The sequence below is a fragment of the Protopterus annectens genome, chromosome 11.part0, assembly GCF_019279795.1.
Source record: "Protopterus annectens isolate FY-2018-M chromosome 11.part0, PAN1.0, whole genome shotgun sequence".
In the NCBI taxonomy this organism is placed as follows: domain Eukaryota; kingdom Metazoa; phylum Chordata; order Ceratodontiformes; family Protopteridae; genus Protopterus; species Protopterus annectens.
In genome coordinates, this window is record NC_056745.1 from 196,501,039 (window position 1) to 196,529,037 (window position 27,999).

Sequence of the window (27,999 nt, forward strand, 5' to 3'; positions counted from 1 at the left end):
TAGTTTATACCTGTGCATTGAAGGGACATTCGGCAAGATGTATGTATCTCAGCCCACCATCCTATAAGGCCTACAATGACGCTTTCACCAAACTGAGTCTCAAGAAAAAAAAATGAGTCACATCTCGATGCTGTGGAAAGTACTAAACGTAGTGAAGATAGTAATTACCAAAAGCATTTCTCTTCTATTATAATTAGTACGCAGTGCATTCATAAGGCTGATCTTGAAATGTGAAGCCTAGACAAATTTCAAATTTATGTCACTTCATTTATCAAGTGATGGGTAAGCAATTCATCTGAAGATTGGTTCTGGGGCATCAGAGAATAAGCTTCCTCTATACACGTTCAAGCGAATGAGTGGGTCTTTGTCATGTACTCTAAAGTTCCTGCAGCTGCTGCATGAAATGAAACTAACACCACACAGTGATGATGAAATTCCAGTCCTCAGAGCCATAGCTGCTCCATAGCACTACATGAATTCCAGATGGATAGATCATAAATAAGTTTTATTTTGTGGATGACCCAGGGACAATAATAATTATTCTTCCCACAAGTAAACTACAGCAACTCAGCACAATTAATGTTGACACAGATGCATTTTCACAGAAAATGAATTATAAGAAAGAAATGTATGTCAATCAGTTGATGGCTTTGACTGAACATGCTGAATCACCATAAAGGTACGGCATACAGTTTCAAGGGCAAACTGTAGCTAGATCTGAACAAACAGAGAAAATGAAGAAGACCATGGCAGAAACCTTAACAGTCTAACAGAAAGCTCTGCCTAAGTAGGAATATAGACAATGACAAAAGCAAAATCTTTATGCAAGCAATGGTATGTGTTCTGATCCAAATAAAGTCAGGGACATAAAGAACACGTCAGCTTATTGACGTGCACACATTCATAGAAGTGATGAGCTGCTTATCTCCTTACGTACCAAGGTTCACTCAGAAAGAGAATCCTCCCAAGTTTGTTGAAATGGGGGTACCCTGAACATGCACCATTGAACATGAACATAACTATACAGTATTTTATCAAAATGGGTCTCAAATGGTCCTAGCAAACACCTTTAGACAACTGCCTACCCAGAATCCGCTGCACACTCATCTGTACAAGTACATAGATGTAATGCATCATTATCCACTTTGGGGAAAATGTCATTTCCACTAATTATCACATTAATAACAATGTACTAAGCATGCAATCAGTTGTGAGGGACTTGGGCACCCAGGTTAATAGCAACCTTACTTTTGACCACCATGTTGCCTCCATTGTACAGAAGGCTTTCTATATGGCCCACCTCATAAATAAGGGTATTTCATCCAGGAAAAAGGAAGTCATAACATCCCTGTACTCCTCCCTTATCAGACCCATTATCAAGTACAATGGCATATACTTTGACAAGCACATGCAGCAATTGGAGAGACCACAGAGGTTCCTGACCAGGAAAATCCAGGGTCTCAAATACCTATCCTATACAGATAGGCTAAAAGCCCTGTCCCTCTACTCACTCTCATACAGACTGTTCAGAGGTGACCTGTGTCTGGCATACAAGGCCATTTCAGACCCAGCCTTGATGGAGTTGCTGCATATCCATAAGAAAAACTCCACTCACGCAATCCACATGCAAGACCTTAACCTGGTCTGTGATATTAATAGAACTTGTTGGCAGGATAGATTTGTGTCCCAAAGACTCCCCCATCTGTGGAATAGACTCTCTCTCCATGTCAAGCAGAGTACCTCTCTAGCCCTCTTTAAAAGGAACCTGGACGACTGGATGGGAAACAAAAATTTACCCTGGAATCCCACCTGTGTCCCTGCTGGACAGGGGAAACAGAGAACATGGGCAAAATTCTTGGCTAGGCTTATAAGGGCCTCCAGGCCAATAGCCTAGTATCATCCTATGAACCTATGAAGGTAAAAACTGGACATGCAGAAATGCAAGATGTTCTTCATACAGAAACTTCAAATGACAGCAGACTTAATGCACTAAAGAGAAATCATATAAGAAGGATAACTAGAAAAGGTAGAAGACTTCCAAAAGACATTGAAGGAGGAAGTGATACCTTTAAAGGTAAGCAAGTTGTCATTCCTGAGACAATAACGAAAGACATTTCTTATTACTTCTATAAATGTTATCCGTGCATTGATGCAAGATGTCTGTGCACTGAAGGGTTATCAATGTATCTTAAAGTCATGATATCTTGTAAGAATAGGCATTTTACTGGGCAAATATTAATGATTTTATTGAAACAAAGAGCATGTCCTGCAGTGTTTGTACAGAATATCAGGATACCAACATAAAAGGAATTTTGTAACCACACATGCTCCTAATAAAATAATAGAAATCCAGTGTTTCTTATCTCTTTGAAGTAAATGGTTGCCAGTAGTTGATAACTGATGATAAATACTCCAAATATTAATTTGTTACTCAAAAGACTGCCTGCACCAGTGTTAGCAGCTTCAAGAAAAGGATTCCTAAGTACCTACGCCAGCAGGTTGAAGCACCTGGAGACATGCTGTCTGGAGGAGGATCACAGAAGAGGGATAGAGGGTATGAGGGTAGGTGACACTAAATTAGGGTGCCTGCTTCGTATATGTAATACTATCAGTATGAGTATTGGCCAGGAGGTGTTCTATCTTTGGTCATATCATGCAAAGATGAAAAGATATGTGTGATTCAGTAAAAAAAAGAAAGAGGCTCACAAGAGAAAAGTGAGCACAGAAGGTAAAGAGATGCTAAGAACTAGGACAAAGTTGTGAGACTGGGGCATAGGCGTAAACCTGGACCAGTGCTTAAGGTGTTAACAGGGTATGAGTGCAGCCTTCGGGTGATTCAGCAAAAGGGAAGGTAAAGAACAAGACAGAGAGGGGAGGAGCATTAATGGTAGGGATAGGGGAGCATGAAGCCAGTTACAATACTCTGACATATTTAAAGAAAGGCATAAAGAGAAGGTAAAAAATCAAATGAGCAAGTCTAGACAGTTCTAATTTATGGGTATTAGGTAGCTTGGCAGGGAAATGGCATGCCTAGGAGCACAGAAAAAGGGGCTACAAGAAAGTAGAGAACTAGTCTGAACAAAGAGAGATATGACAGAAGCTTTCAAGTTGCAGAGTATGGATTGCCTCTGAAGAAATGGTGGAAACTCTTTCGACTGTGGTCCTCCATGGCAGCTAACAAAAGGAAGGCAGGGAATGAATCAAGTAGAAAAGGAAGATTTGTGCTATGGGTCAAACTGAATGCTGTGCAAAAGAGTAAAGAAGTCTCATTTATGAATACATCATGGAAAAAAAGAGGCCAAGCTGCATATAGGGAATTAAAAGTACATGGACTAGGACGAGGGAGTGTGGGTGATCTGTATACAGTGTGGGCACTGCCACAGTCTGTGCAATCAACAGGTTTTTAACACTAACCTGTGCATTGAAGGAAAGTCAGAGAGGGAAATCTACTGGAGGCTTAACACAGAGGGTGCAGGCATTATTCACATGTTTAGGGAGCGTGAAACAGTAAGCACTGATGGGACAGGGTACATAAGTAAAAATGGACTTTAAAAGAACCTGATTTATGCTGGGAATTTTACAAGTATGACACAGGGAAGAGATAGTCCCTTATTAATCTTGGAAGTGGTAATTAAACTAGGATAGCACTGGACTAGAAAAGAGAAAACAGAAGCAATTAGTTTTCAGAGACTGGAGCAAGGATATGTTAACACTGTATGGCAGATAATCAGAAGGTATAGACTACAAGGTAAAACGCAGAGAACACATACAGCATGGGGAGCAATCCTAAGTTGTTTTTAGAAGTGTGCCCAGGTGATGAAGAGCAAATGAGATTCCCATCCTAATGTAGTATTTAAAGGTCATCAGCAAAGATGACAAACTAGAAGGATGACAAAGAATCTCAAGGTTTAATTTCAGGGGGACAAGAATCTGGTAAGGGAAGGAAGACTTTTCTGATGACTGTATGGGGGTGAAGGGTTTTCCTTAATTTATATGTGTCTATCTTGAAACTATTTGGAGTGACTACATAGATTAATGATGCTAATGATGTGAGGTGAATCTTATATAACTTATCACTGTTGCACCACATGGGAATCATGTTTTATAGGTTCAGAGGTTCATACTAGGCTATCGCCTTAGGGCATTTATAAGCCTAGCCAGAGTGTGTTTGGCTTTCGCTACCCATTTTAAATTAATTTTGCTATGCCCTTTTTCGAGGTTAGTATACTGTGCCTCTTGTCTAACAGTGACACAGAAGTGATACCCGGGGTAAACCTACGATCTCCCATCCACTCATCAAGATTCCTCTTGAAGAGAGTCAATGAGGGACTCTGCCTAACCTGGACTGGGATTTTATTCCAGAGTGAAGGGAGCCTCTGGGTTATGAATCTGTCCCTCCAGCATGTACTATTTATTTCAGTGCTGAGGTTCAAGTCTCTCGAGCGTGTAGCTTGATGGGATTTGGATTTTCTGAGGTGCAGTATGTCCATTAATTCCGGGTTGGACATGGCTTTATACGTCAGGCACAGATCGCCTCTGAGCAGGCGGTATACCACTGAGTAGAGCTGGAGTTTCTTTAACCGGGCAGCATATGGCATCTGTTTGAGCCCTTTGATCCTCTTGGTGAGGTACTTTTGGGGTCTTTCCAGTTGCTGCAGGTATCTGGTAAGGTACGTCCCAAAAGGGGCATTGTACTCAATTATGGGCCTGATGAGGGATGAGTAAAGAGGCACGATGACCTCCCCTGATCTAGATGTGAATCCCTTCATGATTAGGTGGGCTATATAAAATGTTTTTCTAACCACTTTGGCCACATGGTTGTCAAATGAGAGATTGCCATCAACTTGTGTCCCCAGGTCCCTAATTACTTCTTCTGTACTTAATGGATTACCACCTATGTGGTAATTTGTGGGCACTTTGTTTTTGCCAAAGGGGATGACTATACACTTTTTGGCGTTTAGCTTGAGGCCATGGCTCTGGCACCAGTTGTCTGTTTCTATGAGGCCCTTTTAGAGGATGCTTTTGTCGGCTGGAGAGTCGATTATGGCGCCCAGTTTGCAGTCATCTGCGAACTTGGTCAGCCACAGTCCTTCCATGTTGGCCTGTACCTCTGAGAAATATATACCGAACAAGAGAGGTCCCAGGACTGAGCCTTGTGGGACGCCACTTGTAACTGGTTTGGAGTCTGACATGGCTCCAGCAATTCTAACCATGTGGGTTCTGTCCTTGAGCCAGTTTGCAACCCATCTAGTGACATAGGGGTTTATATTTAAGCTGGTGAGCTTATCTATAATGCCTGAGTGGGGTATTGTATCGAAGGCTTTTGCGAGGTCCAGGTAGGCTGTGCGGACCACCTTCCCCTCGTCAATGGCCTTGGTGACTGTTTCAAAGAAATCGACCATGTTTAAGAGGCAGGATCTGCCCTTAACAAAGCTGAACTGGGTAGGATCCAGTGTTTGTAGGTCCCCAATATCTTTATTTATGAGGTCCATGATGATCCTTTCCATAGCTTTGCAGACCAAGTTAGTCAGGCTTATGGGGTGATAGTTTCCAGGATCCGTTGAGGCACCACCTTTGTGGAGAGAGACCACTGTTGCTGTACGCCACTCTTTGGTTACATATCCTGTAGTAAGGCTGAGATTGAACAGTAGTTTTATGTTTGGGTTTAGCTCTTCTTGGAGTTCATGTAGGACGCAGCCCGGGACACCGTCTGGTCCCATTGATGCTGTGTTTTTTGCTTTGGAGAGGGCGGCTCTTACCTGAGCATCTGAGATGACAGGGGGGCAGCACTCTGCTGGGATAGATATTTGCCCTTTTGGTGGGGAGTTTGCGCTGAACCTGTCAGCTAGGATGTTGGCAATGTCTGTGGGTTCGGTGTATTTTTTGTCATTTTGGACTAATTCTGAGCATATCTGGGAATTCCCACCCAGGTCCCTAACATAACTAAAGAAAGCCTTTTGATTATCCTTAGTGTCCTGTGCAATTTTTCTCTCGAAGCTGGCCTTAGACGATTTTATGAGTGCCCGTAGTTTTTTGCTAATACTGATCAGAGATGCCTTCCCTTTTTGGGATTTTGCTGTATCATGTAGTAGCTTCCTCCTCCTATTGTATAGTTTGTTTATGGCTGGAGTCCACCAGACAGGACATCTGCCTTTGGAGGATTGGGTCTTGGTTTTATTTGGGATTGCATGATCCATGCATTCCTGAAGGTGTTCATAGAATGCATTTATAAAGGATTCTGCGGTCTGGGCCGTATTTTCCACAGGCCCGGGGACTTTGAAGGATTCCACCTCGATTTTGAGGAGTGTGAAATTTGCTTTAGAGAAGTTTTTCACTGTGGTTTTTTGGGCAGGGGGTGGGGTCAGGATGTGAATATCCAGTGAGATTAGTTTATGGTCTGATCTTACCAGTGAGGGATACACTTTTGGTCTGGAGCATAGAGTCTCCATGTTGGTGATGATCAGGTCTAGTATGTTTTCCCCTCTTGTGGGAGTGGTAACAAGTTGTTCCATAGCCTTTGAGTTTATAAATTCTAGGAACCTTTGGGCTAGGGTGTTGGAGCTAGAGTAATGCTCCCAGTCTATGTTTGGGTAGTTGAAGTCACCCAATATAATGGTGTTTGGAGAGACCTTCATATTTTCCAGTGTTCTCAGGAAGGCCGAGTGGGGTTCTTGGGTTTGGGAGGGTGGTCTGTAGCAGGCTATAAACTGGAAGGCAGTTTTACCCACTGTTAGTTGCACATGGATAGTCTCTGATGCTTCGTGCTGTGCCACCAAACTGGAGGTGTGGGTATCTTTGATGAATATTGATACTCCCCCTCCTTTTGTGGTTCGGTCCAAGTTTTGGGGCCGAAAAGCATGGTATGAGGTATAACCTGGTAGTGCTGGGGTGCTCTTGGGATCCTTGAACCAGGTTTCTGTTACTGCACAGATATCGATGTTCTCCATGCTAAGGAGAGTTTCGAGTGCGTGCATCTTGAGGTTTAGACTTCTGGCGTTGGGTAGCATTACTCTTAGTTTCTTATCCCTTGTGATACCTATGGAGGTGGGTTTGTCTTTTGAGCCTTGCCTAAAAAAGGCACTATGGGGGTAGCAAGAGCCTTTGCCAATATCCGAAAGCCCAGGGGTGACAGGTGCAAGCCATTTTTCAAATAATATAAAATATTCTATAAAACAAAGTAAGCCACCTTGTATTTAATCATCCTTCCAGTATTATCAAGTTTTGTCATAATGTTTTGCACACCATGTGGTGTATCATCTTTTTTAGAAGAGCTTTATGTCACCTGCACAAACAATTATTTTTCTATCCATTTCTCAACAATGTCTTGTTATGCAAGAATTAAGGAGAATCATTCCCAGTAATGAACTATAATTAAGTAATCTAATAAAGTACAGTTGTGTGTGAACTTACCATAACAGTTCAAATGATCACTGCTGCAGTAGCCAAAGCTATATGGGTTGCTGCTGGCCAACTTGCAAAGTTTCAAAGCACCTTTCACGTCTCCAAACTGTTTGGCAGCTCAAGCAGACTTGATTAAAAGACAAGTTTGTGCACCAAGCTTTTCAGAGCTTTCTTGCCAACAGAGAGAGAGAGAGAGAGAGAGGGAGGCTGAGCCCTGAAGTACAATGCTAGGAAGAACAAAAAAATGCAATAACCAAACCTTGGCATAAACAACACACCAAAAAACAAGGGGGGTGGAGGGAGGAAGCTGGTACTGCAGCAGTGATCACTCAATCATCTACTGTTATGGCAAGTTTACTTAGACAACTGTACTATGTTCATCATATTGATTACTGCCACAGTAGTCATAGCTACAGTGGTACATTATCATGGCTTACTACATCTGGGAGGTGGAAGGAGAAGAGTCCAGGAGCCCCTGGAGAATGGACCTTGCAAAGCCTGATCCAGAGAATGAATTAAGTTTATAGTCCTTTGTAAAGGTATGTATAGAGGACCAGGCTGCAGCTTCTAGAATCCAACCTTTTCCAAAAAGCTATAGATAAAACCAAGGCCCTTGTAGAGTGAGCCTTGACCCAGTCTGGAATAGTTTTGTTGTGGTGAATATAACAAAAGGTAATAGCCTTAGACAACTATTTGTAAACTGTCTGTTTTGACAGAGGTTGTCCATTTTTTTACCTTTAAAACAAACGAACAATTGATCTGAAGATCTGAAAGATTCAGTTTTGTTAAGATAGTACGTGAGTTGCCTGTGGACATCCAAGGTATGGAGGATCCGTTCTCCCTCATTTTTTGGGTTCAGGAAAGAAAATGAGAAGATGGATAGTTTGGCTTAAAATAAACTTGGATACCACTTTAGACATAAAAGAAGGATTAGTTCTCAAAGAAACCCTGTCCCTGTGGAAAATGAGATAGGGTTGACTCACTATAAAAGCATACAACTCAGACATCAGAGCAATGTGTAAAACTGTTTTCCATATTAAGAACCTCAAGTTAGCCAGGTTAACTGGTTCAAATGGAGCAAGTGTTAGCTTCTCTAACAAAAAGTTAAGATCCTTAGGAGGGGTCATCGGTTTTCTTGGAGGCCTCTTACACAAAACCACTTTCTAAAACATTTTGACATGAGACTGTATTAAAAGAGGAAGATCCATGGGTTTATGAAGCACCCCTGTTCTTGTGTAGGTAGATCCAGTCTGTGATATAGCTTGTTGTAAGTGTCCCTGTCCACGTCAAAATGAAAGGGAAGCCATGGTTGCCTGGGCCAGAAAGGAGTCAACACAATGATCTTGGAGATTCCTTCTGAATCTTCAGAAGTATCCTGGATATTAGTGGAAAGGCTGGAAAAGCATACAGGAACATTCCTATTCAAGGAAAAGAAAAGGCATATGTCCTCCCAGCCTTCTTATATAGAGCAATGGAGCAGAATTTTGCCAACTAATTGTGCAGAGAGGAGGCAACCAGATCAACTTGAGGCACTCCCCACAGATAGATCAAATTGTAGAAGACCCCCTGATTTAGTTTTTATTTGTAAGGGTGTGCCCCTGTCCTGCTCAGCTTGTCTGCCTCACAGTTTTGCACTGATGGAATGTAGGATGCCCATATATTGAGATTGTGCTGTGAAGATATATCTCAAGCTAACAGGGCTAGACTGCAAATGGAGTACGAGCTGGTTCCCCCTTGCTTGCTGATGTACCACATGACTGTGGTACTGCCTGTAACAACTTGAAGAGGTCCAGGGGACCACAGATGATTCAGAGAGTTGAGTGCCTTGATCATTGCAAGCATCTCTTTTAGAGTCATGTGCTTTCTTCTGTCCTTTTTGTCCAACACACTTTGCACTTTTATTCCTCCTGCAGCTGCTCCCCAAGCAAAATCTGAGGATTCTGTGGTGACTGACTGCTCTGGAACAGGGAGTGAGAAGGGAAGACATGGATTTAGGGATATCTGTGTCTCCACCAAGTGATTTCCTGTCTCACAAACCATAGCACTGAGATCTGAAAAGTCAAGGAGTGTCGCTCAAAGAGACTTCAGATACCACTGTATCTTTCTCATGTGGAACCTTGCCAGGGATATGATGAGAACATAACTCTCAACCTCTTAGTGCGGGGAATCTGGACAAAGCCTGAAATAAATGAGGGGATATAGGCCCAAAAATAGAGACAGAGTTTAAATACTGCTCTTATAAACTTAGAAAGTTGCTTGAATAACAGGGTTTGTGTTGGCATGCATTTTCTGAAGGGTATGAAGTATGAAACTCAAACAAGTCATTACCTAATGACTTCAGTCTTCAATAATTGGCCAAAACATTTTATGACAGACCAAAATGAGGCAAAAATATGAACAGTTTAGAGGTATGCATGAGAATCATGGAAGCCAGGAGATCCAAACATCTGCAGTATTCCCTTGCAGAGACTAGATACATATGTACTTTTCTTGTGGAAGAAAATCTCTTTGAACTGTGGTGTCTAGTTGACAGCCAAGAAAATCAATCCCGTGAGAAGGAGTCAAAAAAGTCTTTTGAATGGTCTCTTGGAATCCCAGCATGTGTACGAGATCTATCACCCAAGAGAAAGTGTCTTGACACTTTGAAAAAAAACTCTGCAACGATAAGGAACTCATCTAAATATGGAAAAAATGTGGCTCCCCTGAAGCCTGCAATGAGCTATAATTGGAGCTACACAGGTTGTGAACACTCTTGGTGCAGTAGATAGTCCACAGAGTAAGGTAGAGAACTGATAATGTGATCCAGACACACAAAACCTTAAAAAATGCCAGCAGTCTAGATGAAAAGGAATGTGATTATAAGCATCATTAAATTTAATGCTACAAAGAAACCTGGTTAAGGAAGAATAGGTAAAAGGTTGTGAAGTGGCATAATTTTTTTTTAACAGGTTTAGGAAAGAAAAATCCATTATTAGTCCCCAAGCATTTTCTTTCTTTGGCACTAAAAACATCCTTGAATAAAAGCCCTTTCCCACCTGGGAAGGGGGAACAGGTTCTAACACTCCCTGGGATAATACATGATGAAGGACAGGTAGAAACAAGAGTCTTGTCTGGTTTGCCGAATAAGGAATTATTCCTTGTAAAAGAGGAATTTCCTAACAACTGCCATCTGTAACCTTGATGAATGATCTTCAGATCCCATTTGCCTGAAATTATCTGCTACCAAAGTGAAAAGTGGAGATTCAGACTTTCTTTAAGAAAAAAAGTGGCTGCCAGGTGGGAGGAGGGAACAAAGTCTCTTAAACAGTCATGCTAACTTATTGGACTGCCTTTGATTTTGGGAGCTTCAAGAATTCTTCTTGGGAACACTCTTGTCATTTCTTCATAAACATATGTTTACCTGCATTTTGTTGAGACTGTTTATTTTCTTTATTACCAAATTGGATGAGGATTTACAGAATGCCTTGGAAAACTTGGAAAAAGAAGGGCTGAAAAATCCTAGTGATTCCCTGTATCAACTTACACCTCTCATCACACTTTCTTATCACTTCTGCAGAAGAGGGGTCCAACACTAAATCTCTATCCAAAGTAGAATATAAAATCTCATTTTTAACACCACCTCGTAGGTTCTGAGAACACAGACATATATAAACATTCTCAAAACAGTACCAGTGGCAATAGCCCTTAAAGAAGTATTAATAGAGTGATACACACATTGTATATGAGTAATGACATGGGCAATAGAAGAAATTAAATTATTAAATTTTTTCCTCACAAGAAGAAATTGCAGATAAACATTCCTCAAACTTTCACAATTAGAACAAACCTTACTATAACAGCTTGAAAATTCTAAATTCTGAAAATCAAAGCTGCAGAAGCAGACACTTTTTCCCATAATTATCAATAATCTTCCCATCCTTATCAGAGAGAGTAGGACTGGAATTAACTAAGTGCTCAACAGCAGAAGAAATAATTAAAGCTATACCTGCTGGATCAGGTTTGGGAAGAGTGCATAAAAACTTAAAAGACTTGAGGAACTTTAAATATCCTATCTGTCTTTTTTAAGGCAGCTGTCTGTCAGGAAAATTGCAGTCAGTAACCCACACATCCTCCAAAGCTGATAGAACAGGAGGAATGTGTGTAAGTTATGAAAATTCATTATGTAACAGCACATGGTATTTTCTGTGAGAGTGAGAAACTTCAGTGTTCTCCCACTGAAAATAGTGGCACATTCTGCAGATAGTCTCAGAGAAAGAGAATCCCCCACAGAGACAGTCAGAAACTGAAAATCTGGGAGAAAAACCTGTATCTGTCCCAGAATAACAGTATAAAAAAGAGACCAAAAACTCAAAACAAACTGCCACGTAGACTAGAATCCAAATAGATCCAGAATTTATTAAGACAAATAATGCAAGGTAAGCGCTTTCATTTGGTAGCTATCACCAAACTTCTTCAGACAAAGTTGTTGTTGTGTCTTTTGGCTTTTCCCGGTTAGGGGTCGCCACAGCAGAACTCCGGTCCGCTAATGATTGGCAGTAGATTTTTACGTGCCGAGTTGCCGGCCCTGACGCACAATCTTCAACGAAGGTACGCCCATTCACGCATGTCTCCACACAGAAGATGCTCTAGCTGAGAATCGAACAGGACAACGTCTTAACTGTGATAGAGCAAATACAATCCAAGTTATACTACAAGAACACACCTTATCTCATTAATCAATTAAAATCAATTAAAAATCATACCAAGCTTTAAAAAGACATATACCCTGAATTATACATATAAATACAAATACATACCTAAATAATGCAAAAATGTTTTATATACATATATTTAAATAATGTAATGAAAAGTTTTATATATATATATATATATATATATATATATATATATATATATATATATATATATATAATATAATGATCTTATTTCTATATCCAGTAAACTGAAATTGAAAGTCCTTGATAGATAAAATGTTAACATATTTTATAAATAAATAAATAAATAAATATGTATGTTTTGTATATCCATGCTTTATTATTTTTAATATTTTAGGTTATGTTTTATGGTTTTTATACATGTGTGTGTATATATATATATATATATATATATATATATATATATATATATATATATATATACATATATAACTTTTCATTACATTATTTAAATATATGTATATAAAACATTTTTGCATTATTTAGGTATGTATTTGTATTTATATGTATAATTCAGGGTATATGTCTTTTTAAAACTTAGTATGATTTTTAATTGATTTTAATTGATTAATGAGGTAAGGTGTGTTCTTGTAGTATAACTTGGATTGTATCTGCTCTATTACTTTGTCTGAAGAAGTTTGGTGATAGCTACCAAACGAAAGCGCTTACCTTGCATTATTTGTCTTAATAAATGCTGGACCTATTTGGATTCTAATTTACATGGCAGTTTGTTTTGAGTCCTGTATCTGTCCCTTCATTCTCCTGTCGAGATTCAGAATCTTGAATCTCTTAAAGAAAGAAAGGAGGCATAAACTCCTTTCCAAGAAGGTGCAAAACCCTGAATTAAACCTTGAGTCAGACCAAGTATACTACTCCTGTTTTAGGAAATTTGAGGAGGAGTAGATACATGCTTAGTTTTCAGTTTCCTTTTGACAGGAAAACTGGAGCCATCAATGTTATTAAGGGCAGCACCAGCTTCCCCAGGAATGCACACAGCATTCTGACAAAACACAGACGACTTCCCTGTTCTCTCTCCCAGGACCTTGCCCATATACAGGGCCCAATAGCCACAGAGGACATGGCTAACCCCTGATCCACAGTGACCATAGGTGCTACACCAGAAGGATATGGGGTAAAAGTTGAGTGGCCTCAGGTACAACTAACAGCCACAGCAGAGTCACCCTCCAGTGGCTGAGGCAGATTGCTACCCTGCTGTGATAGCAAATGATATTTGCTTAACATTTTCTTTTTCTGTCTGGAAGAAGGACTGACCATAAGTCAAAAAGTTTATTCCATCGTCAATCTGAAAATGGTGCCTCTTTCACAGGAAAAACAAACAGCAAATGCCAGTAAAAAACAGAAGTCTTTAAAAGTCACTTTTTTTTCAAAAACAAACATAATAAAAAGCACTTTAAAACACTTTGCTAGCCTCACAAAGTAGAATAGATACAATTTCTCCACAGAAAAAAATGTCTTTCAGTTCCTTTAAACAACTTGTAAACTGACAGGAAAAGGAGCGCTCCATTTAAAAGTACAGGACTGTCTCATGGCAGTCTGTTAGAACACAAAGTGCTAGATTTAAAATAACTATCCTGAAAAGGAACATGTTAATAGTAAACAAAAAATGAAGGGAAGTTTTTTCCCAAAGGGAACTTCTCTGCCCAGGAAAGGAACAGCATAAGCTAAACTTCAGTTGTCGAAAACCTCAGAGAAGTGTATTCATTGGAGCAGCAAAGGTCTAAAGGGCTTGGCTTCCATACTTGTCTTTTAGTCAGCTAAGCTCAAACTGCTGGACAGTTTGGGGTCATGGAAGGTGCCCTGAAGCTTTGGAAGTTGGCCAGCTGTTACATCCCTGGCAGGATATAACCCATATAGCTGATGATAATGCAACAGTTATCAGTTTAAGGAAAGTCATAATTTCACCCCCAAAATAATCTGTTTATTGTCTTATCTTCCATTATTACCCTGTTTAGCATCTTACACTCCTACTCCAAGACTGTCTATTTTCTGCATTATATTTCTAGAGTAAGGAGGTCAAGAAATGTGACCATGTACAAAAGCTCCAGCTTTGGCTATGCAGTCAAAAAGCACTGCTTGACCTATGTGATGTCTTTCCTACTCTAAATGTTGAGCTATGCGATGTCTTTCCTACTCTAAATGTTGAGCTATGCGATGTCTTTCCTACTCTAAATGTTGAGCTATGTGATGTCTTTCCTACTCTAAATGTTGAGCTATGTGATGTCTTTCCTACTCTAAATGTTGACCTATGTGATGTCTTTCCTACTCTAAATGTTGAGCTATGCGATGTCTTTCCTACTCTAAATGTTGAGCTATGTGATGTCTTTCCTACTCTAAATGTTGAGCTATGCGATGTCTTTCCTACTCTAAATGTTACTCTAGGTTGTGTGCCCCAGGCTTCTTCACCTTTGTTTTCTTCCTGTTATTATGAAATGTAATGAAATCAGAACTGTTTCAGTCACAGACAACTATCTGGCCATTCTTGATTCCTTTAGAATTCTGGGGCAAATCCCACTGGGTTATTTGGGACACTAAGCCCCACTGGTTGTGTACTTTCAATTTGAAAACATATTTCATGACCTTAACAACCAATTCTTTTGTAAATGAATTCGAAACAGTCATCATCATCATCATCAGAAGCAGCAGCCCGTAACCAGAGCATTGTCATTCTTTGGTTTCATGTCTGTCCTTCCTTGTCGTTTGGGAAAATGACTGACAGGTAACTCTTATTTAATCTTTCTTTCCTTGTTCATTGCCTATCAACTCACCTACCTTTATTGAAGTATTATTGTCACATCGAGTATAACTGTAAAATCTGTTTTTCCATGTGTGCTGTTGTTTCTTTAGGTGGCCCTTTGCTGTCTGACTGATTTTCTAGATGTCATCGTATTTAGCCAAGCATTTCTATGTTTTCTTATACTTCTCATTTCCCAGCATTTTCTGTCAGGATCCAGTAGAGTATTGTGTTTATTTTTCTTTCATCGTGTTGTTCAAATTTATAAACAAAAATATGTTGCTTGTGAGACGGCAGGTCTAATTTACTTTTATTTTTTCAGCCACACCTCCTTCTAGTTTATTTGACATGGGCTCCACTCCTTTTCTGGCAACTAAATTTATCCAGTAGTGTCATCACACATATCACAATGTGATAAGACTGTTGTTGGCATGGCATTTCTCAAAGACTCGTGCATAACCCATGGCACTAAAAATCAGTTAAAGGTCTCCAACACCTTACCTTAGAACTTTAGAATCAGAACTGCACAGAGCAGAAGGAAATACTTAGCAGAAGCCTTTGCAAAGTTATCTTAATTTAAAAATCTTTTCTGAATAGTCTTTCCTGTAGTTTGTATAGTGCAGAATCCCACTGTGCTACAATGCATGGGGGATGTCATGTGACTCAGTATACTTTAAGTAATTGCTGTCATAGTACAGAGCTCAGATGCTGACCTTGCAGCTCTTGGGTGTTTATGTCGGTTACTGTAGCTGTAAGGTGCATTCTAAGCATTATAGACCTCACAACCTAGAAAAACAGCGCAAAGTAAAGAGACTGCTATTTCAACAGAAAACTGCTGCATCATTCTGCAGATCTATATTTGTGCTTTAAAGCTGTTTTTTCCCCTTGGAGAAGGTAATCAATACCATTGAGCTTCAGGTGAAAACCATCGTGCGGACGTAAAACCTAAGATTTATCAATCATGAGTAGCACATTTGATAATCTCATCTGCCTACTCACCTCTCTTCAAAGACTGCATCTAATAAGAAATGTAATATAAATTGCCCTGTAATCATCACTTTCTATGCATTCTACCCAAAAAAGGAGCAACTTCAGTTACTTTTTATTTCCATGTACATCATCCAAATGATAAAAAAATGAAAAAAACTAAAATACAGGTTAAGAACTTCAGAAACAAGATGGCTAATGCAAATTATGCAGTCTTTTAAGATGCATAACAGTTCTATCTAAGTTCAATTAGCTGCATTTAACCCTAATCTGATTAAATATTAAGGCTGGCTGAGCAAGGTGGATATAAGCATCCCAGTTTAATTAGGGCTTCCTGCATGAAAGTATAAGATGAGAGATTGCTGCTTATAAGTCTGTCAGAGCATGAATAATCCAACCGTATATGTAAATCATGTAAGTGATACCATGAAGGCAGCAAAAAATTAATTTGGATGAAGTGATTAATGTCACATTTTCCTTTGGGAGCTCTGTGGTGCTATATGTTATTAATAACACCTATTTTTAATAAACCGAACAGTCCTAGGAATTAGGAAAGGCAAAGTTTACTTGCTGAAGTTAGAACAACTACAGATGACTGCCAGCCCTGTGGCAGCAATATTTTTTTCTTTCACCACCATTTTATTACAGTTCTGTTTGGTTGCTAGGTTAACTGTAGCATGTTTCTATGACTTTAATATTCACAGTATAACTGGTTTTAAATTCATCTTAAAATATCTATATCAATAAGTAATGAGAACAGATATTATGTAGTTTTTAAGTCCCCGTTGATTAATGGATCGTTTTGTCAAAAACTACAAAAAAAAAAAAAAAAAAAAAAAAAAAGATTAATGGCTCTGGGTAAAGTGGGATGTAATGTCCCTGCCTTCCCTTCTTAACATAACATCTTTTGAAGTCACATAAACTTGGGGGAATTATGAATATGTGACAAAATGGACCATCTTTTGACTGACATGTTACAAACTGTATGATTATGAAGTGAATGTTTGCAGCTGACCTTCTGGTACATTCTGAACACAAACCATCTAATGTCATGGTCACCAAAGGAAGCTTGCATTTCTAACCCTTTATACTACACAGCGCAGTGACCAGGTGATTAAGATGACTGCATCACAGCTCCAGGGTCTAATGTTCAATCCTGACCTCCGGTCACTTCCTGTAAGGAGTTTGTATGTTCTCCACCTCCCAATAGATGTTGGTTGACTGGGTACTCTAAACTGCCCATATGTATCACATTTACTTCTCTTACCCAGGTCATGGCTAAACAGGGTTGATAATAGATGAATCACTTACCAGGTGAAAAACAATACAAAAATTTAAATTTATTGCAGCCAGTTTTGTATGTGGTGTTTGAACGGTACACAAACTCTATTATAATATCTACATGCAAAATGCAGAGAGAAGGATCGCAATCTGAAGAATAATTATCTAGATAAATCTCCTAGAGGACTTCCAGTTATAATTCTCAGACATGTAATTGTGAGTCCTGGAATTAGAAAAAAAGGCATTCAAAGGAAAGGAGCATATCAAAAGTTAATAGTTGCTCTCCTTTAAGGATATATTTTGCTGGGGATAAGCCCACCTTCACCTCATTGTAAATCACTGCATTTCTATACCCTTGTTAATTTTATAATCTAACTCTGAGATTGCCATACTTGAGAAAAATACTCCAAGACACCAAAATATTGCACTTCGGATACAGGAGTCAATAATTTCACATATTCAGTCTCATCCAGGATTCTCACTTACAAATGATCCTCTTAAAGATACTGAAGCATGTCTAGGAAAATAAATGCCAAACTATGACAGCAGTACCCAGTTTCAGTAGTTTAATTTCCAGTACCAGTGAGGGGACATGCAATAACTCATTTCCAAAAGAATAGCATCCAAAAACTATTTTCCTATACACAATACTCAAGTTTCCTCAGTATCTCATCTGGCCTCCTCATCACAATCTGAAATGAGCAGCTGTTAAAGTTTCAGACTGCAACAGGAAAGAAGGTGTTGCAGATGCAGATGTGGCATATTTAGGTTCATAGGTAAGTACTAAGTTATGTACCCTTGTGGCTGTTTTAAGTTAGCCAGTTTCTGTTTTGAAGCTTGAATTGATCTATCCCATTTGGTGTTAGAGTGGCCTTACCAATCTCATGGTCGATAATTATATATTACCGCTAGTAAGAATAACTGGGATCATACCATAGATAATTTGATGGGACTCATGCATGGGATAAACCATTTAGACGTTTCTCTAGCCATTAATAGTACAGATGGCAGCCCTAAGGTAAATGTTGTCCTTCCCGTCCATAGATCCAGGTTGAGCTTGAATATGTTCAGGGATGAGCTTTGTTTTATGTGGATAGGGAGTCTGTTCCAGAGAAATAGTATTGTCTGCAAGAAATACCTGTCACTCAAAACCCAAACATTTGTGGAACATTGCTGACAAAGTTTTGTGCCATTTATTATTCATATTCACTTCATAATTTGCTTTCACCTATTTGATTTAACCTAATCAATGACCAATGACCTGCTCTGCTTATTTCATCCTGATTCTATACTGTTCCACAGGTAGCAACAGAATGGGGGGGGGGGGCACTTCCCCTCATGGGAAAGAAAGTACTTGTAAAAATAACCTCAGAGTGGCCCAGACAGAAGATAGCTGAGGGTGGGTGCTTCTAAGAGACACAGAACAGCAACGTCATGCAGCAGAAGTATGGACGGTGTCTGCCTGCAAAGTGAATTGCTATCTGCATGTCCCTCTCTGTTGGATGCAGCTCATCTGTTCTCTTGTTGACTGGAAGAGATCATTATCATTAATTATTTTTTTTTTGTTAGCACGATTCATTAACTTATGCATGTGCAGGAGTCGGTAATGCTTAAACCAAGAAATTGAGATGAAGGCAATGAATAAAACCAATAACCAAAAGAAATTGCCTAGGCACCACAATGAGAGCTCGCAACTCAGCTGGAAACCAAGATTTATTGAAGTACAACAAAATAAATAACGCTTATAATCCAAGTATGTTTTCGATGAAAATCTTCGTCAGAATCAGTACAAAACACACAGTTGATGCCTATTCTAGTTATATACCCTATCTAATTAACCTAATTGATTAATTTCAAGCTAACAAGCAATCTTATTTTAAAAAAACACATACAAACAGATCCTATACATCAAATTAAAATTAACTTCCATACATATTATTGATAAAAATTCTATATAATGGGGCACATTTGTGTGGATAAATGTCTTTATATTATATACAATGTTAAAAACAATCTAAATAGTTAACCACAGCTCTAAAACATTAAAATGTATGTACACAGAGTATATGGAGTGTATACTGCCATCTAATGGTTGTAATGGGTAAATAAACTTGATACTCATAACTTAGCTGATCTGAGTTTCAATACTGGCTTAATAGACAAAAAATCATTTAAACCCGGGGGTTTATTACATTCCAAAATTATTTGCCAGTATAATTCCTTGTATTCCAATTTGTCTTCCCATAAACCACCTCTTACGTCCTTGGGCACAAAATCCAATGCAAAAAAGAAAAACATTGCCTGAGGGCAAAAATTCTGATGTCTATACAATGCATTATTCATATTCTGCTTTTGCTTCTGGTTTATGGGAAGACAAATTGGAATACAAGGAATTATACTGGCAAATAATTTTGGAATGTAATAAACCCCCGGGTTTAAATGATTTTTTGTCTATTAAGCCAGTATTGAAACTCAGATCAGCTAAGTTATGAGTATCAAGTTTATTATGTATATGTTTTATATATATATATATATATATATATATATATATATATATATATATATATATATATATATATATATATATATATATATGGGTCCCATTTAGATGATCAAAGTCTTAGACCTTCGAATTCCATATGCCCGACACCATATGATCACAATTTTAAGACTGAACATTCTAAAACGGAGATCTCTATAGAGCGCTGAATGGGAAATTTTCCCTTTTCCTCACTGTAGTGTGATCTCGGAGTTGGTATATTTAAGTTTTGGGGGGTGTGGGGGGCACAGCCCCCCACGTGGGCGGTGCAGGGAAGCTTGCCCCCCCTCTGCAGAAATGTTCAGGAATTTTTTTGTTTTTTTTTAGGTGTTCAAAGTCTTAAAACTTCGATCATATGGTGTTAGCCATATGAAATTTGAAGTTCTTAGACTTTTATCATCCAAATGAGACCCATATATATATAACAGGAGTATGACTCTATATAAGGACTCAGTAGCACCACAGTACAGAAGAATAGTGTGAAGTAGTGTTTTAGAAATACAAACATCACCTGTCATATAAAACTTTCATGTCTTTGACAATATAATACACAGTGTCGTAGAATTTCTGTCTTTAAAAATATACAGTTCTGCCATCTGCAGCTTGCAGTTTTCATTCTAGGTCCTACAATGGCATTGCTAAGTGCAGTATTAATATTTTTAATTAATATCAAGCATACTTTATACTGGAAAGATGGCTACTACTGAAAAAAAATCATGAAATATGATTAATTTAATACAATTTTTCAAAAAATCTGTAGGGATAGTACTCACATTAATTTCATCAATTAACTTTCAAATTTAAATAGCTTTTATGTCTGTGTTCTTTATGATTCGGGTCTCTAATAATTAAGGGCCTAAAATACTACTAGCTGTCAGAATTCCGATGTGTTCTAAACAATAAACATGATGTGAGTTGCATGGGTTTTACCCCTGGTAGATTTTTGGGTTAGTAGACAAGTACTGCTAGAACTGCCACCAGTCACCACCCATGTTAAGGTACGAGCATAGCCCACTCTGTTAAGTGTGTCATTGTATTTAAATATGCCTTTACATTTTTAATACCAAAAGAAAGAATACATATTTTGAATTTCAAACTAACTTTAATAATTATAGGCTTTTATCTAAAAAGTCCTGCCTCTACCAGATGACAACCTCACAATATGTTTCACTTGAGGAAGTGAATAACATAGTGGGCAAGTCCTCTAACCCAAGGACTGAACATCAGTTGTAGGAATCAAAAATAGTGTGAAAAAATCATTTGCAGTTGTGATCAAGGTATTGCTTCTGCTATCCTGTATCTTTTTCCATAGATAAAGTTGATTTTATTCATGACGAATGTTGGTCAGGCAATTTTACTATTGGAATTTAGTAAGAAACTCTATTATTATGTTTGGTATTCTAAAGACACACTGCTGCAGTAAACACAACTGAGGATGATTATAATATTCAGTAGTGCAAAGTAGCAAAAGTGATTCATTTCCGGAAGAGTAAATGAAAGTTAACCACTCCTAAAGTGACACAGTTCAATGAGAAACAAAAGATACAAAACTACATGTGGAGTTCCATCGCCGTAACAGAACACAGAATAATGAAGAAATGTTTCTGGACAGAGGACAGCAATCTGGTCAGTCACCTTTGCAGTTTGTGGGACACATAAACAGTGGAAAAATAGACTAATGCACTGGTGCAACTCCAAAACATTTGTTAATGAAACTATCTCCTAAGGTCATAAATGAACCCCAAGATTGAGTAAGGGTAACCTTGTGGTTTACACAGTTAGACCATCTTAAAAATGTCTGTTCTCTGTTGAAAGTGACAGTTCAGTGTTTAGTGCAGAAGCAACCATTAAAGTTTCAGACATCCAGCCACAAGTGACAGCTATGTGCAAGAGATTGACAAATGCCACTCTTATTATTCTTTGGAAAAACACAAACTATAAACAGTATTTTTTTTGTTTAAAAGATCCACATTATGGATCCAAACCATCAGTTTATCAGTACCACCAAAGGCCTTTGGTCACTAAGTTCCCTGTCAGTGACCTTAGCATAAAGTGGATGTGATATGCCAAACATGGATGTGATATACCAAACAAGATCAACAAAAATTAGTTGATCCATAAAAAAATTTTTAAAAAAACACAAAAACATTCTTTTAGAAGGGGGTGCAAGCCATCTCTATACCATACCGTTAATTAAATATACCAACCCTAAGATCACTCTACAGTGGGGATAGATCAGATTTCCTGATCCCCACTATTTGTGATCTTATGCTGCAACAAAGCTGGCAATGTTCAATCAGCTGATTTTTGATCAGCTGTGTGGGTTTTTTTTCTGTGAGATAATCACACCATTTGACCACCTCAATGACACCCACCAGAACATATAAGGTAAATAATAAAAAAAAAAAACAGGATAAAAGCAAGAATTAAAAGGGAGAGGGCAACAATATAACTAAACTGAAAAAACATGGAACCTAAATATTGTTTCTGCTGGAAAAGGACTTGCATATACATGCAAAAATGTGTAGCCTTACCTGCATAAAAGATATGTAACTTCAAATCACACCTGCATCCTTAAATGTTCCCCTGTATATTGCCAACATTACCTTGATGAAGACTCAAACTGGTGAGTTAAACTGGTTGATATTCAAAACAATAAATGTTTTTGAGGGGAGAAAAGCCCCCTCATCAAGCTCTGTGTTATAGGCGAACCCCCCACTCCCCCTGAACTTATACATAACTTCATGATTGCAGAGATGCAGAATGGAGAAATCTACCAAGTCAAAGGAAATACTGATTGTACGCGCTTACAGAGCACACAGGCAGCAGTTTGCTAAAGAAAACGACCACAGCAGCAGCCTTTTGCTAAAGAAAACGACCACAGCGGCAGCCTTTTGCTAAAGAAAACAATAACGGTGAGTTCATCGATGATGATATGAACTTGGTGCGTGGCGGTCTAATGGAGTTGGGAGTTGAGACAATGTAAGGAAGCCTTCTTAAATAAACTTTCTTTGATTTGTAAAACTCTAAAAATTAGGGTTAAACAATAATAATCCAACATTAAAAACAGCGTTTGAGTACACATTGCAAGAGGCAAGTAAAGGAACCTGAAATACATCCCTGCTAAGTCAGAAAGCAAGAGAAGAACTGTCAACAAAAGACACTGTATAAGACAGGGAATCAGACAGAAAAAGCAAACAGTTGTAACTGAAAACAGATCAGGTTTATACACCAGCAGAGTACAACAGCTCCTTCCAGATGCACCAGTCAGATGGAGCAATCAGGGAAGTTCAAAAAGCCTTGCAGACACTTAATTTTGTATCAAGTCGGCAGGTTTTAAGGCACTCTTTCTTGTGAATATCTATGATGCAATGTACCAGTTGAAATGAAAGACAATGAGGTGGATGGCAACCAGGAATCTGATATGCTTCCCTGCATGTGAAGCAGGCAGTACCTAGTAGGCAGAAGTAGTGGCAAGATGCTCATACCCTACCATTGCCATCTGGTAGTGGCAAGGTGCTCATACCCTGCCACTGCCATCTGGTAGTGGCAAGGTGCTCATACCCTGCCATTGCCATCTGGTAGTGGCAAGGTGCTCATACCCTGCCACTGCCATCTGGTAGTGGCAAGGTGCTCATACCCTACCACTGCCATCCGGTAGTGGCAAGGTGCTCATACCCTACCACTGCCATCTGGTAGTGGCAAGGTGCTCATACCCTGCCACTGCCATCTGGTAGTGGCAAGGTGCTCATACCCTACCACTGCCATCTGGACCCGTGGCGTAGAGGGAGGATGTTCCAACCATGATTCAGATTTGGCTTTGAATACTGGCATGAATACTGCAGGAGCCAGCTAAAGGAAACAGGAGTGAAGTGACTAATCCTGCGTGTACCATAGCATGCCAGAAGGTACCCCAACTGATGGAGGTTAGAAAATGGAAGCTTGTGTAAGGGCTGGATGTGCAGCCCTTGCAAAAACAATCACAGCATTTTAGCCAGAATTAGCAAATGCAAGGAGGTACAGCTGCATCAAAAGACCAGCATTTCAAAGTGGACATCAGTAGCCAACAGGGCAACAGAGAATATGGCTAAACACAAATAAAACATAATTGTCATGTGAATGGTGGTCTCATGCTACTGGTTCTCATCCATGGTGAATGAATAGGCCAATCAAATCACAGGAAGATTGAGGGGCAGCAGGCAATGACGGAAAAAGTGATACAAAAATAAAATCCTACCGCTGACGAAGAAGTGTAACTAACTTACAGCACCCACTGCTAATGGCTTATGCATGACTGCCCAGACGGCAAAGGACACCATTACCAAATGAGCACCGCAGAACTTAAATGGCAGTAGACTGGTAACTTTTGGAAAATGCTGGTATGACAGATAAGGAAGTCATTAAAGCAGCAAGGATAATGAGCATTTCTGGACAATAATGAAGACGTATTGGGGCCAAAGTACAAGTGGCAACATAATTACTGCAATAAGAATGCATTAATTTGTTTACATTTCACAACCTGAATTTATAAATAAAATGTCATAAAGTAATGCCTACTGTTTTCTCAGATCAGTAACAATGCTTGTATCATTGTCCATGATGCTAAATATTATAGCTTTTTAAACAATTCGCAGTTAGAAATTACAGGCCATGTGAAGAAGAATAAGAAGATGAGTACCAAGGAGATGTTTTCAGAGTCTAAACTTCATTAGCCCTCATATGAAACAATTTAAAATGGGCATTTAATCGCAGCAAATAATTTGAAATGCTTAATTAACAGCAAACTTAACATTAAAAAAGCAAAACTGTAGTATAGCAACAAGACAGCTCTATGTTTCCACTCTAAGCTACAAGTATATTTCTGATTTTTCTTCTTCTTCTTATTATTATTATTATTATTATTATTATTATTATTAAATGCCACTGCCATTTTCCATGCACTTAGCAAAGGTTTGCAGAGCGGCATCAGTGCAAAATGTTCGGTTTCATATTCACATGCTCTATAGTTCTCTGGCAGTATATGAATAAAAGTTACTAACGATTCTCTTCTGAGGTGATAATGATATTTCTTACCCTGACTGAGAGCAGCTGGAGAAGGGTTTCTGTTCACAGTCGGCAACAGGGCAGCAAAACTGATGCAAAACTGTCTCGTTCCTTCCAGTTAAAATGACACACAGCAGGGCAAGAATGAAAAGAAAGAAAGCGAGAGAAGAAATTAGGTACACTGAGTCATTTAAAGTTCATTAAACAAGCATTTCACCTAATTACCAATGCAATTTTCTGTAATCTGTTATAAAATACCCATTAGACAAGATGCATCTAAGAAGAGCAGGCCATTATTTAATACTCCTGTGAGAAAGTAAAAAGGTTATTACAGATCAGAAGAGCACTCCACTGAATACATTCTGTCCCAGGATGCCTTGAGGGTGGAGCAAAAGTCATACATTTTTACAGAAACAATGGAAATACACTTTACAGTCCATGCTCAGGAAACCAAATCTACTACTGGTTTTGAAAGCCTTTGGGTTGATACATTCCAGTGGAATCTGTCAAGCTTACTGCCATGCTAAATCTCATTCCTCACATCTTAAAGAAAAAAAAGAAGACGTTTGTAAGAAGCAAGACATGATAACGCAGACAATCATTTTTACAGCATGGGATTTGGAACCTTGAATCTGCAGTCACTCTAGTAAGAATATGAAAGTCAGGCACCAAGAGTAAGGATCTGTGTCAACAAGAAACACCCACTGTACTTTTTTTTTACATACATATATACACATGTATGCATGCAAGGGCATGCACACACACACACACACACACACACACACACACACACACACTTACATCCAGTATGTGTGTGTGTGTGTGTGTGTGTGTGTGTGTGTGTGTGTGTGTGTGTGTGTGTCTTTGTACAGACACATATTGTTTGATATCCATATATCTACTTTGTCTGTTACATATTTTTATATATCTATATAGTAAATGTTTATAAAATTGCAAGCCCATTTGTATGGCAGGCTAGCCTCCCCTATACTGAGACAGCCCTGAAACCGATTATAATCAGTAAGGCGGTCCAGGGTACAAGGGTCCAGTAGGGGACGTGCTCCCAGTACCACACAATTTTTGTTGTTAGCTGCTTCATATCTGTACTTTCACATTAACATGATTCCTGTTTCATAACCCACACAACCTCTCTGCGCACGCACATACACTTTGCCATATATGCATATTTAAAGTGGGATAATGGAATACTATTCAAAACACACATCATGTTGCACAGATGTCACTGTAAGCAGTCTTGTGCATATTCCCTAAATACGAGTAACTGTGCCTTTACCATTAAACAAACCTTGTCATATGCCTTTGGGCATGGAAATTGTATTAAAACTACAATTGATTAAGCCCTGATTTGCAAAGGCTGCAATGGAACTTAGCTGTTCTACTAAACAAATGACTACCATTGCATACTAAAACAGAACTCATATATTTACACTCTAGTGATGAGGGACAGAGCCATGACCAAGACCTAGGTGATCTGGGTTCAAGTGCTGGTCCTAATCTCCGAGATGTCAGCTAGAGGAACATAGGAACTGAGTGGCAATTCTGTCAGCTTATCTCTCCTAGGGTGAGATGTAGTGTTAACCATTCTGGATGGAGAGTAAAAACCCTAACCCCGAAGCACAGGTATGAGGTGATGCATATCCAGTGCAGGCAGAAGAGCTGTTATGCCCCAATCTCCACTCACACCATAACCGTATTGCTTTCCCACGTCCTCCCAACCTGTGCCTAGGTACATGCGATTGAAAACTGATGCTTTGAACGTCACAGCAGAAGAGTGCAGAGGAGCTTCAGAATATGGCTGATGGCATTCAGGTATGAAGGGAAATCATAAAAAAAATCAAAAAAGAAAAGGAAAATCTATCATTTTTGAGGCAAAAATATTTTCTTAATATTCAAGTCAAGAAAAGTAATGAATACATATATAATTGGATCACTAAGCTATAGTAGAAGTTATTTATTTATTTATTTATTTATTTATTTATTCATTTTGCCAGGAATGTCCTACTGGGCAGAGCCCATTTTCAGTGGTGGCCCAGGGAGAAAAGCTCCACAAAAAGTAACAGTACATACAACATTAGTAACAGTAAATACAGCACAACAAAAATATATACAACATAAGATACAGTAGATACAGCAACTCTAACAGTAGATACAACATCAGACAGGGAACTTAACATAGTGATATTATTAACATAGAATCTATGAGTATTAATTTACATTTGAAAAGAGAAAATAATTCTAGATTTATCACACATTTAAGAATAAAAAGAAAAATCATAATGTAAATAAGATCAATGTCCAAGAAACAGGCTGAATAATTAATGGAGACTGTACTTATGATAACAGGAGATCAGCCAGGGGTGTTATATAAATAACCATATCTACAAAAGAAAATTATAAACAGCTTCCAATTTCCTGGCCTGGTTATAGAGAAGAAAAGATGTCACCTATATTTCCAGTGAGCTGCGACTAATTAACAGTTTGGGCTCTGAATTTTCGACAGGCTTTGAAAGGGTCAAATGATCAGGCAAGTTCCCATTCTTCTTGGTTAAATCTCTGCTTGGCATGACAATGTATACAGTCACATATTTGAGTCCGAGCACACCTGGGATATGAAAAAGCCATGCATATATATGTGAATATATACTTATGTATTATCTTGCTTTCACTCCAATGTGTTTTTACAAACTTGGTACTCATTGTATCAAAGTGACTTCAAACTTACCTGTAGGATCATTTGCATGTCAACCAGCTTCTAGAAGTACAGTGCAGATATCAGTCTTGTGCTTATAAGTAACGGCATGGCATCTAGGCCCAAAGAGGTTATTATCCCACTGTACTCTGCCCTTATCAGGCCAATCATAGAGTACAATTATCCCTTCTGTATATATCTGACCGGGCATATGCAGCAACTAGAGTGATCCCAGAGGTTTCTTCCAAAATTAATACAAGGAGTAACAAACATGTCTTACGTAGAGCACCTTAAAACCCCTTTCTGTCTACTCAGTCTCCTACAGATTGCTGCGGGATGATCTATGCCTGGTTTACAAGGCATCTGCTAGCCTCACATTTATGAATTGCCTGCATATACATAAGGCAAATAGTACCAGAAATAAAAGGCCTAAGGACCTGAATTTTGTCTATGACTTAAACAGAATATACTGGAGAAACACATATATGTCCCAGAGATTGCCCCCTCCTATGGAACAGGCTTCCCATCCATGTCAAGCTCAGTTCTTCTATTACCAAATTTAAGCACAACC

The 27,999-nt window shown here is 38.8% G+C and overlaps 1 protein-coding gene across 3 annotated transcripts in view; it reads right to left on the reverse strand.

Moving 5' to 3' along the window:
* Positions 1-27,999, reverse strand: part of IQSEC3 (IQ motif and Sec7 domain ArfGEF 3) — a 3,183,686-nt gene that overhangs the window by 2,388,794 nt on the left and 766,893 nt on the right. For 2 of the 3 annotated variants that reach the window (XM_044087614.1, XM_044087612.1), the window contains exon 2: positions 24,749-24,829. In XM_044087614.1, coding sequence (XP_043943549.1) covers positions 24,749-24,829 — 81 coding nt within the window. Of the gene's footprint in view, positions 1-24,748; positions 24,830-27,999 lie in introns of those variants that run through there. The other variant, XM_044087613.1, reaches the window with a different exon arrangement.